At 39.4% G+C, this 17,267-nt stretch overlaps 1 protein-coding gene across 3 annotated transcripts in view; it reads left to right on the top strand.

Annotated features, from left to right (window-relative positions):
- The window catches only part of GTF2E2 (general transcription factor IIE subunit 2), a 74,729-nt gene extending 57,713 nt beyond the window's left edge, over positions 1 to 17,016 (top strand). For all 3 annotated transcript variants that reach the window (XM_019921400.3, XM_019921397.3, XM_019921398.3), the window contains 2 exons: positions 15,141 to 15,256; positions 16,513 to 17,016. In XM_019921400.3, coding sequence (XP_019776959.1) covers positions 15,141 to 15,256; positions 16,513 to 16,629 — 233 coding nt within the window. In that variant the 3' untranslated portion in view covers positions 16,630 to 17,016. The remainder of the gene's footprint in view (positions 1 to 15,140; positions 15,257 to 16,512) is intronic.
- Positions 17,017 to 17,267: the final 251 nt, after the last annotated feature.

The raw sequence follows: 17,267 nt of genomic DNA, 5'->3' as shown, positions 1-17,267 counted from the left end.
AAGGGAGAAACGACAAATAATGTACAAGGGAACTCCTATAACGTTAACAGTTGAGTTCTCAGCAGAAACTCTACAAGCCAGAAGGGAGTGGCATGATATATTTAAAGTGATGAAAAGGAAGAACCTACAACCAAGATTACTCTACCTGGCAAGGATCTCATTCAGATTCGACAAAATCGAAAGCTTTACAGACAAGCAAAAGCTAAGAGAATTCAGCACCACCAAACCAGCTCTACAGCAAATGCTAAAGGAACTTCTCTAAGTGAGAAACACAAGGGAAGAAAAGGACCTACAAAAACAAACCCGTAACAACTAAGAAAATGGTAATAGGAACATACATACCGATGATTACCTTAAACGTGAATGGATTAAATGCTCCAACCAAAAGACACAGGCTCACTGAATGGATACAAAAGCAAGACCCATATATGAGACCCACTTCAGACCTAGGGACACATACAGACTGAAAGTGAGGGAATGGAAAAAGATATTCCATGCAAATGGAAATCAAAAGAAAGCTGGAGTAGCAATACTTATATCAGATAAAATAGACTTTAAAGAATGTTACAAGAGACAAGGAAGGACACTACATAATGATCAAGGGATCAATCCAAGAAGAAGATATAACAATTATAAATATATATGCACCCAACGTAGGAGCGATACATAAGGCAACTGCTAACAGCTATAAAAGAGGAAATCAACAGTGACACAGTAATAGTGGGGGACTTTAACACCTTACTTACACCAATGGACAGATCATCCAAACAGAAAAGTAATAAGAAAAGAGAAGCTTTAAATGACACAATAGACCAGATAGATATAATTGATATTTATACGACATTCCATCCAAAAACAGCAGAATACACTTTCTCCTCAAGTTCGCATGGAACATTCTCCAGGATAGATCACATCTTGGGTCACAAATCAAGCCTCAGTCAATTTAAGAAAATTCAAATCATATCAAGCATCTTTTCTGACTACAACACTATGAGATTAGAAATGAATTACAGGGAAAAAAATGTAAAAAACACAATCACATGGAGGCTTAACAATACATTAATAAATAACCAAGAGATCATTGAAGAAATCAAAGAGAAAATCAAAAAATACCTAGAGACAAATGACAGTGAAAACATGACAATCCAAAACCTATGGGATGCAGCAAAAGCAGTTCTAAGAGGGAAGTTTATAGCAATACAAGCCTACCTCAAGAAACAAGAAAAATCTCAAACATTCTAACCTTACACATAAAGGAACTAGAGAAAGAAAAACAAACAAAACCCGAAGTTAGGAGAAGGAAAGAAATCATAAATATCAGACCAGAAATAAATGAAATAGAAACAAAGAAAACAATAGCAAAGATAAATAAAACTAAAACCTGGTTCTTTGAGAAGATAAACAAAATTGATAAACCATTAGCCAGACTCATCAAGAAAAAGAGGGAGAGGACTCAATAGAATTAGAAATGAAAAAGGAGAAGTTACAACAGACATACAGAAATACAAAGCATCCTAAGAGACTACTACAAGCAACTCTATGCCAATAAAATGGACAACCTGGAAGAAATGGACAAATTCTTAGAAAGGTATAACCTTCCAAGACTGAACCAGGAAGAAACAAAATATCAACAGACCAATCACAAGTAATGAAATTGACACTGTGATTAAAAATCTTCCAACAAACAAGTCCAGGATCAGATGGCTTCACAGGTGAATTCTTTCAGACATTTAGAGAAGAGCTAACACCCATCCTTCTCAAACTCTTCCAAAAAATTGCAGAGGAAGGAACACTCCCAAACTCATTCTCTGAGGCCACCATCACCCTGATACCAAAAGCAGACAAAGATACTACAAAAAAAGAAAATTACAGACCAATATCACTGATGAACTTAGAAGCAAAAATCCTCAGCAGAATACTAGCAAACAGAATCCAACAACACATTAAAAGGATCATACACTATGATCAAGTAGGATTTATCCCAGGGATGCAAGGATTCTTCAATATATGCAAATCAATCAATGTGATACACCATATTAACAAATTGAAGAATAAAAGCCATATGATCATCTCAATAGATGCAGAAAAAGCTTTTGACAAAATTCAACACCCATTTATGATAAAAACTCTCCAGAAAGTGGGCATAGAGGTAACCTACCTCAACATAATAAAGGCCACATACGACAAACCCACAGCAAACATCATTCTCAGTTGTGAAAAACTGAAAGCATTTCCTCTAAGACCAGGAATAAGACAAGGATGTCCACTCTCGCCACTTATTCAACATAGTTGTGGAAGTCCTAGCCACAGCAATCAGAGAAGAAAAAGAAATAAAAGGAATCCAACTTGGAAAAGAAGTAAAACTGTCATTGTTTGCAGATGACATGATACTATACATAGAGAATCCTAAACATGCCACCAGAACGCTACTAGAGCTAATCAATGAATCTGGTAAAGCAGCAGGATACAAAATTAATGCACAGCAATCTCTTGCATTCCTAAACACTAATGATGAAAACTCTGAAAGAGAAATTAAGGAAACACTCCCATTTACCACTGCAACAAAAATAATAAAATACCAAGGAATAAACCTACCTAAGGAGATGAAAGACTTGTATGCAGAAAACAATAAGACACTGGTGAAAGAAATTAAAGATGATACCAACAGATAGAGAGATATACCATGTTCTTGGATTGGAAGAATCAACATTGTGAAAATGACTATACTATCCAAAGCAATCTACAGATTTCAGTGCAATCCCTATCAAATTACCAGTGGCTTTTTTTTTTTTTTTTTTTTACAGACCTAGAACAAAAAATCTTAAAATTTGTATGGAGACACAAAAGAACCCGAATAGCCAAAGCAGTCTTGAGGGAAAAAAACAGACCTGGAGGAATCAGACTCCCTGACTTCAGACTATACTACAAAGCTACCATAATCAAGACAATATGGTACTGGCACAAAACCAGAAACATAGATCAATGGAACAGGATAGAAAGCCCAGAGATAAGCACCTGTGGTCAACTAGTCTATGACAAAGGAGGCAAGGATATAGGAGAAAAAACAGTCTCTTCAATAAGTGGTGCTGGGAAAACTGGACAGCTACCTGTAAAAGAATGAAATTAGAACACTCTCTAACACTGTACACAATAATAAAGTCAAAATGGATTAGAGACCTAAATGTAAGACTGGACACTATAAAACTTAGAGGAAAACATAGGAAGAACACTCTTTGACATAAATCACAGCAAGATCTTTTTTGATCCACCTCCTAGAATAATGAAATAAAAACAAAATAAATGGGACCTAATGAAACTTAAAAGCTTTTGCAAAGCAAAGGAAACTACAAACAAGATGAAAAGATAACCCTCGGAATGGGAGAAAATATTTGCAAATGAATGAATGGACAAAGGATTAATCTCCAAAGTATAAACAGCTCATGCAGCTCAATATTTAAAAAGCAACCCAATTGAAAAATGGGCAGAAGACCTAAATAGACATTTCTCCAAAGAAGACATACATATGGCCAAGAAGCACATGAAAAGCTGCTCAGCATCACTAATTATTAGAGAAATGCAAATCAAAAGTGCAATGAGGTATCACCTCACATCAGGTAGAACGGACATCATCAGAAAATGTACAAACAAATGCTGGAGAGGGTGTGGCAAAAAGGGAATCCTCCTGCACTCTCGGTAGGAATGTAAATTGATACAGCCACTATGGAGAACAGTATGGAGGTTCCTTAAAAAACTAAAAATAGAACTACCATATGACCCAGCAATCCCACTACTGGGCATATACCCAGAGAAAACCATAATTCAAGAAGACACATGCACCCCAATGTTCATTGCAACACTATTTACAATAGCCAGGTCATGGAAGCAACCTAAATGCCCATTGACAGACGAATGGATAAAGAAGATGTGGTACATATCTACAATGGAATATTACTCAGCCATAAAAAGGAATGAAATTAGGTCATTTTTAGAGATGTGGATGGATTTAGAGACTGTCATACAGAGTGAAGTAAGTCAGAAAGAGAACAACAAATATTGTATATTAACTCATATATGTGGAACCTTGAAAAATGTTACAGATGAACTGGTTTGCAGGGCAGAAATAGAGACACAGATGTAGAGAACAAACGTGTGGACACCAAGGGGGGAAAGTGGTGGTGGTGGTAGGGGGTTGGTGATGGGATGAATTGGGAGATCGCGTTTGACATGTATACACTAATATGTATAAAATGGATAACTAATAAGAACCTGCTGTATAAAGAAAGAAATAAAATTCAAAAATTCAAAAAAAAAGTGAATCAGCTATATGTATACATATATCCCCATGTCCCCTCTCTCTCGTATCTCCCTCCCAACCTCCCTACCCCACCCGTCTAGGTGGTCACAAAGCACCAAGTTGATCTCCCTGTGCTATGCGGCTGCTTCCCACTAGCTATCTGTTTTACATTTGGTAGTGTATATATGTCAGTGCTACTCTTTCACTTCGTCTCAGCTTACCCTTCCCCCTCCCCGTGTCCTCAAGTCCATTCTCTACGTCTGCATCTTTATTTCTGTCTTGTCCCTAGGTTCTTCAGAACCTTTTTTTTTTTTTAAAGAGTCCATATATATGTATTAGCATATGCTCTTCGTTTTTCTCTTTCTGGCTTACTTCACTCTGTATGACAGAATCTAGGTCCATCCACCTGACTACAGATAACTCAGTTTTGTTTGTTTTTATGGCTGAGTAGTATTCTACTGTATATATGTGCCACATCTTCTTTATCCATTCATCTGTCAGTGGACACTTAGTTTTCTTCCATGTCCTGGCTATTGTAAATAGAGCTGCAATGAACATTGTGGTACATGACTCTTTGAATTATGGTTTTCTCAGGGTATATGCCCAGTATTGGGATTGCTGGGGCATATGGCACTTCTATATTTAGTTTTTTAAGGAACCTCCATACTGTTCTCCATAGTGGCTGTATCAATTTACATTCCCACCAACAGTGCAAGAGGGTTCCTTTTTCTCCACACCCTCTCCAGCATTTATTGTCTGTAGATTTTTTGATGATGGTCATTCTGACTGGTGTGAGGTGATACCTCATTGTAGTTTTGATTTGCATTTCTCTAATGATTAGTGATGTTGAGCATCCTTTCATGTGTTTGCTGACAGTCTGTGTATCTTTGGAGAAGCATCTATTTAGGTCTTCTGCCCATTTTTGGATTGGGGTGTTTGTATTTTTGGTATTGAGCTGTATGAGCTGCTTGTAAATTTTGGATGTTAATCCTTTGTCAGTTGCTTCATTTGCAAATATTTTCTCCCATTTTGAGGGTTGTCTTTTCATCTTGTTTATGGTTTCCTTTGCTGTGCAAAAGCTGTTAAGTTTCATTAGGTCCCATTTATTTTTGTTTTTATTTCCGTTTCTCTAGGAGGTGGGTCAAAAAAGACTCTTGCTGTGATTTATGTCATAGAGTGTTCTGCCTCTGTCTTCCTCTAAAAGTTTTATAGTGTTTGGTCTTACATTTAGGTCTTTAATCCGTTTTGAGTTTATTTTTGTGTATGGTGTTAGGGAGTGTTCTAATTTCATTCTTTTACAGGTAGCTGTTCAGTTTTCCCAGCACCACTTATTGAAGAGGCTGTCTTTTCTCCACTGTATATTCTTCCCTCCTTTATCAAAAATAAAGTGACCATATGTGCGTGGGTTTATCTCTGGGCTTTCTGTCCTGTTCCATTGATCTGTATTCCTGTTTTTTGTTCCAGTACCATATTGTTTTGATTATTGTCACTTTGTAGTATAGTCTGAAGTCCGGGAGCCTGATTCCTGCAGCTCCATTTTTCTTTCTCAAGATTGCTTTGGCCATTCGGGGTCTTTTGTGTTTTCTTAGAAATTGTGAAATTTTTTGTTCTAGTGCTGTGAAAAATGCCATTGGTAGTTTGATAGGGATTGCATTGAATCTGTTTATTGCTTTGCGTAGTATAGTCATTTTCACAGTGTTGATTCTTCCAGTCCAAGAACATGGTATATCTCTCCATCTGTTGGTATCATCTTTAATTTCTTTCATCAGTGTCTTGTAGTTTTCTGCATACAGGTCCTTTTTGTCTCCTTAGGTAGGTTTATTCCTAGTATTTAATTTTTTTTGTTGCAGTGGTAAATGGGAGTGTTTCCTTAATTTCTCAGAGTTTTCAGCATTAGTGTATAGGAATGCAAGAGATTTCTGTTCATTAATTTTGTATCCTGCTGCTTTACCAAATTCATTCATTAGCTCTAGTAGTGTTCTGGTGGCATGTTTAGGATTCTCTATGTATAGTATCATGTCATCTGCATTGACCGTTTTACTTCTTCTTTTCTGATTTGGATTCCTTTTATTTCTTTTTCTTCTCTGATTGCTGTGGCTAAAACTTCCAAAACTATGTTGAATAATAGTTGTGATAGTGGACAACCTTGTCTTTTTCCTGATATTAGAGGAAATGGTTTCAGTTTTTCACCATTGTGAACCATTTTGCTGTGGGTTTGTCGTATATGGCCTTTATTATGTTGAGGAAAGTTCCCTTTATGCCTACTTTCTGGAGGGTTTTTATCATAAATGGCTGTTGAATTTTGTCAAAAGCTTTTTCTGCATCTATTGAGATGATCATATGGTTTTTTTCCTTCAGTTTGTTAATGTGATTATAGCATTGATTGATTTGCATATATTCAAGAATCCTTGCCTTCCTGGGATAAACCCCACTTGATCATGGTGTATGATCCTTTTAATGTGCTGTTGGATTCTGTTTGCTAGTATTTTGTTGAGGATTTTTGCATCTATGTTCATCAGTGATATTGGCCTGTAGTTTTCTTTCTTTGTGACATCTTTGTCTGATTTTGGTATCGGGGATAGTGGCCTCGTAGAATGAGTTTGGGAGTGTCCCTTCCTCCTTTATATTTTGGAAGAGTTTGAGAAGGATGGGTGTTAGATCTTCTGTAAATGTTTGAGAGAATTCACATGTGAAGCCATCTGGTCCTGGGCTTTTGTGTTTTGGAAGATTTTTAATGACAGTTTCAATTTCAGTGCTTGTGATTGGTCTGTTTATGTTTTCTATTTTTTCCTAGTTCAGTCTCGGGATTTTGTGCTTTTCTAAGAATTTGTCCATTTCTTCCAGGTTGTCCATTTTACTGGCATATAGTTGCTTGTGGTAATCTCTCATGATCCTTTGTATTTCTGCAATGTCAGTTGGTACTTATCCTTTTTCATTTCTAATTCTGTCTTCTCCCTTTTTTTCTTGATGAGTCTGGCTAATTGTTTATCAATTTTGTTTATCTTCTCAAGCAACCAGATTTTAGTTTTATTGATCTTTGCTATCGTTTCCTTCATTTCTTTTTCATTTATTTCTGCTCTGATCTTTATGATTTCTTTCCTTCTGCTATCTTTGGGTTTTTTTGTTCTTTCTGTAATTGCTTTAGGTGTAAGTTTAGGTTGTTTAAGATTTTTCTTGTTTCTTGAGGTGTGATTGTATTGCTATCAGCTTCCCTTTTAGAACTGCTTTTGCTGCATTCCATAGATTTTGGGTTGTCATTGTCATTTTTTTCTCGGTATTTTTTGATTTCCTCTTTGATTTCTTCAGTGATCTCTTGGTTATTTAGTAGCATAATGTTTAGCCTCCATGTGTTTGTATTTATTACAGTTTTTTTTCCTGTAATGGATATCTAGTCTCATAGCGTTGTGGTGGGAAAAGATACTTGATAAGATTTCAGTTTTCTTACATTTACTAAGGCTTGATTTGTGACCCAAGATATGATCTGTCCTGGAGAATGTTCCATGAGAACTTGAGAAGAAAGTGTATTCAGTTGTTTTTGGATGGAGTGTCCTATAAATATCAATTTAGTCTATCTGGTCTATTGTGTCATTTAAAGCTTGTGTTTCCTTATTTATTTTCTGTCTGGATGATCTGCCTATTGGTGTAAGTGGGGTGTTAAAGTTCCCCGCTGTTTTTGTGTTACTGTCGATTTCTCCTTTTATGGCTGTGAACATTTGCCTTATGTTTTGTGGTGCTCCTATGTTGGCTGCATAAATATTTATAATTGTTATTTTTTTCTTCTTGGATTGATCCTTTGATCATTATGTCATGTCCTTATCTCTTGTAATATTCTTTATTTTAAAGTATTTTATCTGATACGAGTATTGCTACTCCAGCTTTCTTGTGATTTCCATTTGCATAGAATATCTTTTTCCATCCCCTCACTTTCAGTCTGTATGTGTCGCTAGGTCTGAAGCAGGTTTCTTGTAGACAGCATATTTAAATGTCTTGTTTTTGTATCCATTCAAACAGTCTTTGTCTTTCGGTTGGAGCATTTAATTCATTTACATATAAGGTGTTCGGTGATATGTATGTTCCTATTACCATTTTCTTAATTGATTTGGGTTTGTTTTTGTTGGTCTTTTTCTTTTGCGTTTCCTGCTTAGAGAAGTTCTTTTAGCATTTGTTGTAAAGCTGGTTTTGTGGTGCTGAATTCTCGTAGTTTTTGCTTGTCTGTAAAGCTTTTTATTTCTCCATTGAATCTGAATGAGATCCTTGCTGGGTACAGTAATCTTGGTTGTAGGTTTTTCCCTTTCATCACTTTAAGTATATTCTGCCACTCCCTTCCGGCTTGCAGAGTTTCTCCTGAAAGATCAGCTGTTAACCTATTGGGGGTTCCCTTATATGTTATTTGTTGGTTTTCCATTGCTGCTTTTAATATTTTTTCTTTGTAGTTAGTTTTTCATAGTTTGATTAATATGTCTCTTGGTGTATTTCTCCTTGGATTTATCCTGTATGGGACTCTCTGCACTTCCTGACTTGATTGACTATTTCCTTTCCCATGTTAGGGAAGTTTTCAACTATAATCTCTTCAGATATTTTCTCAGTCCCTTTCTTTTTCTCTTCTTCTTCTGGGGCCCTTATAATTTGAATGTTGGTGCATTTTATGTCCCAGAGGTCTCTGTGACTGTCCTCAATTCTTTTCATTCTTTTTTGTTTATTGTGCTCTGCAGTAGTTATTTCCACTATTTTATCTTCCAGGTCACTTATCCGTTCTTCTGCCTCAGTTATTCTACTATTGATTCCTTCTAGAGAATTTTTAATTTCATTGTTCATCATTGTTTGTTTGCTCTTTAGTACTTCTGGGTCCTTGTTAAGAGTTTCTTGTATTTTCTCCATTCTGTTTCCAAGATTTTGGATCATCTTTACTATCATTACTCTGAATTCTTTTTTAGGTAGACTGCCTGTTTCCTCTTCATTTGTTTGGTCTGGTTGGTTTTACTTTGTTCCTTCATCTGCTGTGTATTTCTCTGTCTTCTCATTTTGCTTAACTTACTGTGTTAGGGGTCTGCTTTTTGCAGACTGCAGGTTCATAGTTCCCATTGTTTTTGGTGTCTGTCCCCAGTGGGTAAGGTTGGTTCAGTGGGTTGTGTAGGCTTCCTGATGGATGGGACTGGTGCCTGTGTTCTGGTGGATGAGGCTGGATCTTGTCTTTCTGGTGGGCAGGACCGTGTCCGGTGGTGTGTTTTGGGGTGTCTGTGAACTTAGTATGATTTTAGGCAGCCTCTCTGCTAATGGGTGGGGTTGTGTTCCTGTCTTGCTAGTTGTTTGGCATGGGGTGTCCAGTACTGGAGCTTGCTGGTCGTTGAGTAGAGCTGGGTCTTAGCGTTGAGATGGAGATCTCTGGGAGAGCTCTCTCCCATATTATGAGAGGCCAGGAGGTCTCTGGTGGACCAGTGTTCTGAACTTGGCTTTCTGACCTCAGAGGCTCAGGCCTGGCACCTGGCCAGAGCACCAAGACCCTGTCAGCCACACAGCTCAGAAGAAAAGGGAGAAAAGAAAAAACAGGAAGAAACAGAAGTTATTAAAATAAAATAATTAAAAAAAGAGCAATTAAACAAATAAGTCCACCAATGATAGCAAGTGCTAAAAACTATACTAAAAAAACCTGGACACACAGAACCCTAGGACAAATAGTAAAAGCAAACCTATACAGACAGAATCACACAAAGAAGCATATACATACACACTCACAAAAAGAGAAAAAGAAAAATATATAAAAAAAGGAAGAGAGCACCCAAATAAATAAACAAATCTACCAATGATAATCTCTAAATACTGAACTAAGATAAACATAAAACTAGAAACAAATTAGATGCAGAAAGCAAACCCCAAGTCTACAGTTGCTCCCAAAGTCCACCGCCTCAGTTTTGGGATGACTCGTTGTCTATTCAGGTATTCCACAGTTGCAGGGTACAGCAAGTTGATTGTGGAGATTTAATCTGCTGCTCCTGAGGCTGCTCGGAGAGATTCGCACAGCTCCCGGGGTTCAGCTTTGGATTTGACCCGCCTCTGCATGTAGGTCGCCTGAGGGCATCTGTTCTTCGCTCAGACAGGACGGGGTTAAAGGAGCAGCTGATTCGAGGGCTCTGGCTCACTCAGGCCAGGGTGAGGGAGGCGTACGGAATGCAGGGCAAGCCTGTGGTGGCAGAGGCCAGTGTGATGCTGCAATAGCCTGTGGCGCGCCTTGTGTTCTTCTGGGGAAGTTGTCCGTGGATCATGGGACCCTGGCAGTGGTGGGCTGCACAGGCTCCCGGGAGGGGAGGTGTGGATAGTGACCTGTGCTTGCACACAGGCTTCTTGGTGGCTGCAACAGTAACTTTAGCGTTTCATGCCCGTCTCTGGTGTCCACGCTGATAGCTGTGGCTTGTGCCCGTCTCTGAAGCTTGTTTAGGCGGTGCCCCTCTCCTTATGCACCCTTTTAGGAAGTATGAGGTCTTCTGCCAGCATTCAGTAGGTGTTCTGTAGGAGTTGTGCCACATGTAGATCTATTTTTGGTGTATTTGTGGGGAGGAAGGTGATCTCCACATCTTACTCCTCTGCCATCTTGAAGGTCCTATTATAGAATTTTAAAGAGTTCTTTATTCTGGATACAGGTCTGTTAAAAGAGTTATGTTTTGTGAATATTGTCCATTCTATGAGTTGTCTTTTCAGTTTCTTGTTGGTGTGCTTTGAGATACAAACGTTTTTAATCTTGATGAGGTACAATTTATGTATTTGTCTTTTTGTTGCTTGTGTTTCTGTCATATCTAAGAAACCATTCCCTATTCCAACAACACCAATATTTACTTCTGTTTTTTCTTCAAAGAGTTTCCGTTTTAGCTCTTATATTTAGATCTTTGATCATTTTGAATTAATTTTTGCATATAGTGTGAGGTGTAGGTCGTCATATTTATTAGTATGCTGTAATACGTATACTGTATGTATGACCCAGCCGTACCACTTTTAGGTTTTTACCCAAGTTCACTCAAAATCCATGTACATATCAGCTTTATTCATAACAGCCAAAACATGGAAACAACTCAGATGTCCTTTAACAGTTCTTTCATCGCCCCCAAGTGTGGTACATCCTTACAATGGAATACAGCTTCGCAATAAGAAGGAACGAAGTACTGACATGCCCAACAACATGGATAAATCTCAGATGAGTCATGCTTATTGAAAGCAGCCAGATTCATCTGCCTTCCTTAAAGGCATTAGCACTCAGAAATAAGAGATGATAGACCTCAGAGGATGATGGTAACTATGACAGATATAGATAGTGCTTTTTCCTTTGCAGGCATTATTCTCAGTGCCTTATAGATATTAACTCATTTTATACCCACATCTTTATGAAATACATATTATTATCCCAATTTTACAGGTCAGGAAACTGAGCTAGAGAGGTTAAGTAACTTCTCCCATGTGACATAGTTAGTAAATAGTGTCACTGGGTTCCACATCCAGGCCCTCTTTTGCCACAGTCTGTACTATTCTACTAGTTTTGTATTTCATAGGAAAGCTCTGGGTGTAGCCAAAATATGAATGAGTTATTTGGGAACTTAAGCAAAGCCTTATTAATGAATTTGCTTATTTTCTTTCCTTCTCGGGCATACTTTGTTACACAGTTTTCATTCTTAGCTCAAGTAGGACAGGGTTCCCTTCAGTTGAAAGGGTCAAATCTGAGTTTTAAAATTCTAGCCTTTCTTTTCTGTTAAAAGACAGCAGATTTTTAAACAATTCCTATTTTATTTACCCTTATAATTTAGAGCCTGACTGACTTCCATGATACTTGGAGATAATCTCCTAAAACAAATCATTTGTCTTTAAATTTCATGTCCCCTAATCATTTGCTGTTTTCAAAAAAAGAAAAGTGATTGCTAGAAAAAGAGACTAGGATGCCTAGATCTTGGTTTCGAAATACCATTCTCCAGTAAAAGGAGTCAGGACTCCTTGGTGAAGAGTTGATTCCAAGTTTGGGGAAATGCAAGATGAGCTTGGAACATGTTTTGGTACCAGAAAGTAAGAAAATGCTCAAAAAACCCCCAAACAACAAAAAAGGGAAGCAAGTCAAAAAGAGCCAGGGACAATTTGAAGGGACTCAATGACCAAAGCCAGGATATTTGAACAAGAAAATAAATAATGATAGTAATGAGTTATAATCCATGAAATAAAATAAATATCCATGAATCCATACTAAGTTAACAATTGAATAGATAGATTGGATCGAGAATCAGATCCATTTGTTCAGTAGTCTTCCTTATAGAATCCTAATCCATACGCATGAAAGGAATGACGGAAGTAACATGCCGTTAGGCAAACCCACAAGGATCAGTTGTTGTAGGCACGAGCCATCAATGGATGCTGAAATTAGTGAGCTAACGTGTGCTGAGAAACAGGGTGTTTAGGCATAGTCTCAGTAGATCTCCCCACAAGTGCTTATTAATTACAAAGGGAAAAATAATAGCTTCATGGTGGAGAAATCTGACAGACACCACCTTAACCAGTGATCGTCTGACAGCCCCAGTAATAAGCCATGTGAACATCATGGACCCTTGATGTTAGGTCCTGAGAAGGGCACAGTGTCTTCTCTGTGATGTTCTTGCCCAAAATGTATAGCCTCAATTTAATCACAAGGAAATAGCAGACAACCACACATTGAGGGCCGTTGTATAAAATAACTACAGAAACTCCTCAGAAGTGTCATGGTCCTGAGAGATGAGGAGACACTGGGCACACTTAAAGCCTGGAGCAAGGAGACACGGCAGCTAAACACAGTGGGATCCCAGGTGTGGTGCCGGACCATGACGACCAGGATGAGGACGCAAGTGCTAAAACTGGTGACATGTGAATAAGATCTGTGGATTAGTTAATAGGCTTGTATTATTAGTTTAGATAATTTTACTAAGATCATATACAGTGTTAACATTAGGGAAAGCTGGGCAAAACCTGTACTGGAGTTCTGTGTACTAATGTTGCAACTCTTCTGTTAATGTAAAATTATTTTAAAATAAAAAAGTTTAAAAAATGTAAAAAGAAAACAGATACTCTGTGATGCCCAGAGAATAACATACGTTCAGTGATCAGATTGTTGAGGATGTGCTAAATTCAGTGCCAACCATACTAGGAAACTTAAAAAAAATATCCGCTCCCGAGGAGCTTATAGCCCTTCAAGGGGCTGAGAAAGTCATGCAAACAATTGATTGTCATCTGCTAACTGATTTCTGTAATCTATGCAGATGAAAGTTCAGGGAGCATATAGGAAAAAGAACTCTTAATGTATTGAAAGAAATAAAAAAAAATTTTTTTTCTTTTTAATTTTATTTTTGCGGTACGCGGGCCTCGCACTGCTGTGGCCTCTCCCGTTGCAGAGCACAGGCTCCGGACGCGCAGGCTCAGCGGCCATGGCTCACGGGCCCAGCCGCTCTGCGGCATGTGGGATCCTCCCGGACTGGGGCACGAACCTGCATCCCCTGCATCGGCAGGCGGACTCTCAACCACTGTGCCACCAGGGAAGCCCTAAAAATTTTTTTATTTAGAGATGTTTTGGATTGAAATAACTTTGTGCCCAGGTTGAATTCTTTGTAGTAGATTGTCATTTTTGCATTTGGTCACCATCAGCAAAAGCCTTTCCGTGTGTGGCAGAAAACGGATTTCCTAAGTATCACTGGAGCCCCAGCTGTTAGAGCATCATTTGCTTCTTGTAATACGTATTGAAATAGGAAAGAGGAGAACAGTCTGGTTCAGCACAGTATCTCATGCCTACTTTGTTTACAGCTTGTGAATGGACCCCTCTCCATTGTCACTTTTTACCTGAAAGTAAGGCAGGGGGCGGTGCCGGCGCCACCTGGATTAGGCCTCCAGGATGCCATGCCAAGGAGGAGGGTGGGGATGGGGGTAGGTGGTGTTGCAGTGTGAGTGGGCGTGCGCATGCACATGCGAGAGAGGTCTCTGGTGAGCAGGGGCCCAGCCCCCAGCCTCAGGGCACCCAGCGAACTTGCCTCTTTTACCATCCAGAGTACAAATGTCTTATGATTTGCCATCATAAGACATTTTTTGTGTGTTGGAATGTAGATGTTAATAATGAAGTGAAACCTGGTTATTTGAGCCTCTCTTTAGGGACAGAATTTAAGATGCATTCGAGTTTCATTCTGGACATGTCCCAATTGTGATCTCTTTTGGTTGCAGAAATGGTGGTGTGGCAAAGGGGCCGGGGTCTCTGAGAACAAGGAGTAGGCTGGATGGAGGGCCTTTCTCCTTTGTCTTACAGGGCATGTGAGACAGTGTTACTGTCTCAGTATTCCTCCCCTCACTTTTATCACCTCTTAGTCACCCATCCCCCATTTGTTTGATTTCAAAAGGCCTTTTTTGCAAATAGGCTGTTGTAACTCCTCCGTATAAAACTTTGGTTCCTCATCTCCCTGTTTCTCTTTTCCTGTAGGAGAGGAAGTGGGCTATACTGAGCTCATGAGAGATGATCAGGAATTTGAACTATTTCAATGGAGAACTGATTTCTGGGATTAAAGGAGAGGGTCAACTGCCTTTCTTCCCAGGAAAGCTGGGAGGCTCAATCACATGGCCTTCATTTACAGGCTCTAAAAATAGAGCAGTGCTGATCTGGTCTGTAGGGATGCAGTTCGTGTTCCCAGGCCCTTCTGCTGCTGTGTCCAGCATCTGAATGTTCCTGTCTTCCTTTGTTTTTATAATGAAATCTCAGATGTGCTCATTGAGATCAGAGGAGATAATATCGAAGCCTGATTTCGATCACACTGAGATGTTATAGCTTGTAAACATCTATTGTACAGTAACTACTGTCTTGTTGGCACAGAGTTTCAGAAACTGTGGAGGAGTGTCACTGTGGATTCAATGGATGAGGAGAAAATTGAAGAGTATCTGAAGCGACAGGGTATTTCTTCCATGCAGGAATCTGGACCAAAGAAAGTGGTACGTACTCTCTAGAAGAAAATGTAATCCTCTGCTCTTTGAACCGTTAGCCTGTGTCCTGTGCAGCTCTCGGAAGAGCAGGTAGGTAGTTAGTTCTCCCTTCCAGTTTTTTCTGTGTCCTAATCCTGTGACCTTGGTCAGATGCATTCAGATCACGTCTGGTGTACTGAGGGCCAACGGATCTCTTTGCCCTCAGGGGCTGCTCGCCAGGTATGTGAGAGCCTCCCCGGCAGTCAGTGCCTGCCCTTAAGCTCCAGCCATAGGGCGTGCAGTGCCCACGTGTTGTGCTCCCAGTTTCTGCCAGGGGCTTGCTTCATCGTTCTGGCCTTTATGGTCTTCACCGCACCCCCCACCCCTCTTGCTCCCGGAGCCCGGTGGTCTCGGTGCCTGGCTTTGCCCTAGCCCTGATCACACTGAATTATCCTTGTTGACTTTCAGATCCCTTAGGAACCAGATATTACTGTCTTTATAGCCCCCAAATCCTGCTCATTGGAGGGATTTGTAATTGAATGAAGACCTGTGAATTCCTTTACCAGCTAACCAGCTCTCTGCAGCCCAGGGTCAAAGCCAGGATGAGAACTATTTCACTAACACCCTCCTTCCCTGTCCACCATCGTGCCTTTGTAGCTTGACTTGTTTGTGGCTTAGTGTTTTATTCAGTGAAGTTTTAGGACTCCTTTAAAAGGGGAAATTTATTGCCAGTGATCTCCAAGAATTAGCGTGATTGCAGCACTTCATGGTTTCCCGTCATTGCTTAGTTTGTTAATATTATGTGATATTAGTATTTCAGGTATACAGTGAAGAAAAGAGGATAATATTTAACAAATCTTTCTGTGTTCATCCACTTCCCAATTTGCCCATATCTCTATATTTTGCTGTATTTGCTTCAGGTCTTTGTTTTATTGGTAATTAATGGTGGATAAAATTTTAAACCTGATAATAGAGATGAAAAACAAAAGAGATTTACTGTCTCTCTTTTTACCCACTTCATGCCTACAATAGTTCTGGTTAGTTTTCATGCCAGCCCATTTATTCCAGGTGGAGGTATGCACTTCACTGTAACAGAAAGCCCTGGTCTGTGTTTTCGAACAAGGATTGTGTGGATTGGTGTGTGTGAGGCTGGGCTGCAGAACAGAAAAAAGGTCACAAACCCTGCATCTCTTTGCTGCTGGTTTCTGGGGCATCTTTTGTAAATCCTCCCCATATTACCGCTCTGAGTAGCCATTGTTTCTAACTGTCTTTACCTTTTCCTGTAGGCTCCTATTCAGAGAAGGAAAAAGCCAGCTTCACAGAAAAAGCGACGGTTTAAAACTCACAATGAGCACTTGGCCGGGGTGCTGAAGGACTACTCTGACATCACTCCTGGCAAGTAGTGGACAGTTTTGTCTGAGAGCAAAGAGTTACAAAGTCAAGATCTTCCTTGTTGACGCTGGGATCTGAAGACTGACCGTCTTCCCATTCTACTTCTTAGGACCGAGGACAGGAGCAGTTCAGTTTACAGAACTAGTGCAAATTACCAAACTTGAAGCTTATTTTCATTAATGGGCTAATGAGAAATGTTATGTCCCCTGTTAACCTCCTTCTTGGGGGAAAGGCGCTCAGCATGGCATACAGGTGACTTTGCTATTTATCTCTACTTCTAAGTGGTTCCTGGTTCCATTTTCCTTTTCATTACCTTAGAACAGGTTTGCCGATAGTCTTGAATGCAGTATTTGTTTATTCCAAAAGAGCATATTTATAATAAAATCGTTGTAGAAGGAGCTCTGAGATGTCAGTGAGTTCAGTTTGCTTCTTTCCATTCTTGGCAGTGACGGGTGGCAGCTCGTCTTTGACTCCCACAGGTGGTGTCTGGAATGCTGTTGGAGACCGAGGTCTGGGCTGCATTGCTGAGTGTGTGGATTTCACAGTTGGAACCCAAGGTGTGCCTCTTGGTAGCAGGTGAAGCAGTAAAGGTACACTACATGTGATTTTTTAATGCTTGCTTTTAAAAGGGTAAATCAGTATTTAGCCT

The sequence above is a fragment of the Tursiops truncatus genome, chromosome 21, assembly GCF_011762595.2.
Source record: "Tursiops truncatus isolate mTurTru1 chromosome 21, mTurTru1.mat.Y, whole genome shotgun sequence".
Lineage (NCBI taxonomy): Eukaryota > Metazoa > Chordata > Mammalia > Artiodactyla > Delphinidae > Tursiops > Tursiops truncatus.
The sequence above is the reverse complement of the archived record's forward strand: the minus strand, read 5'-3'. Positions and strand labels throughout refer to the sequence as shown.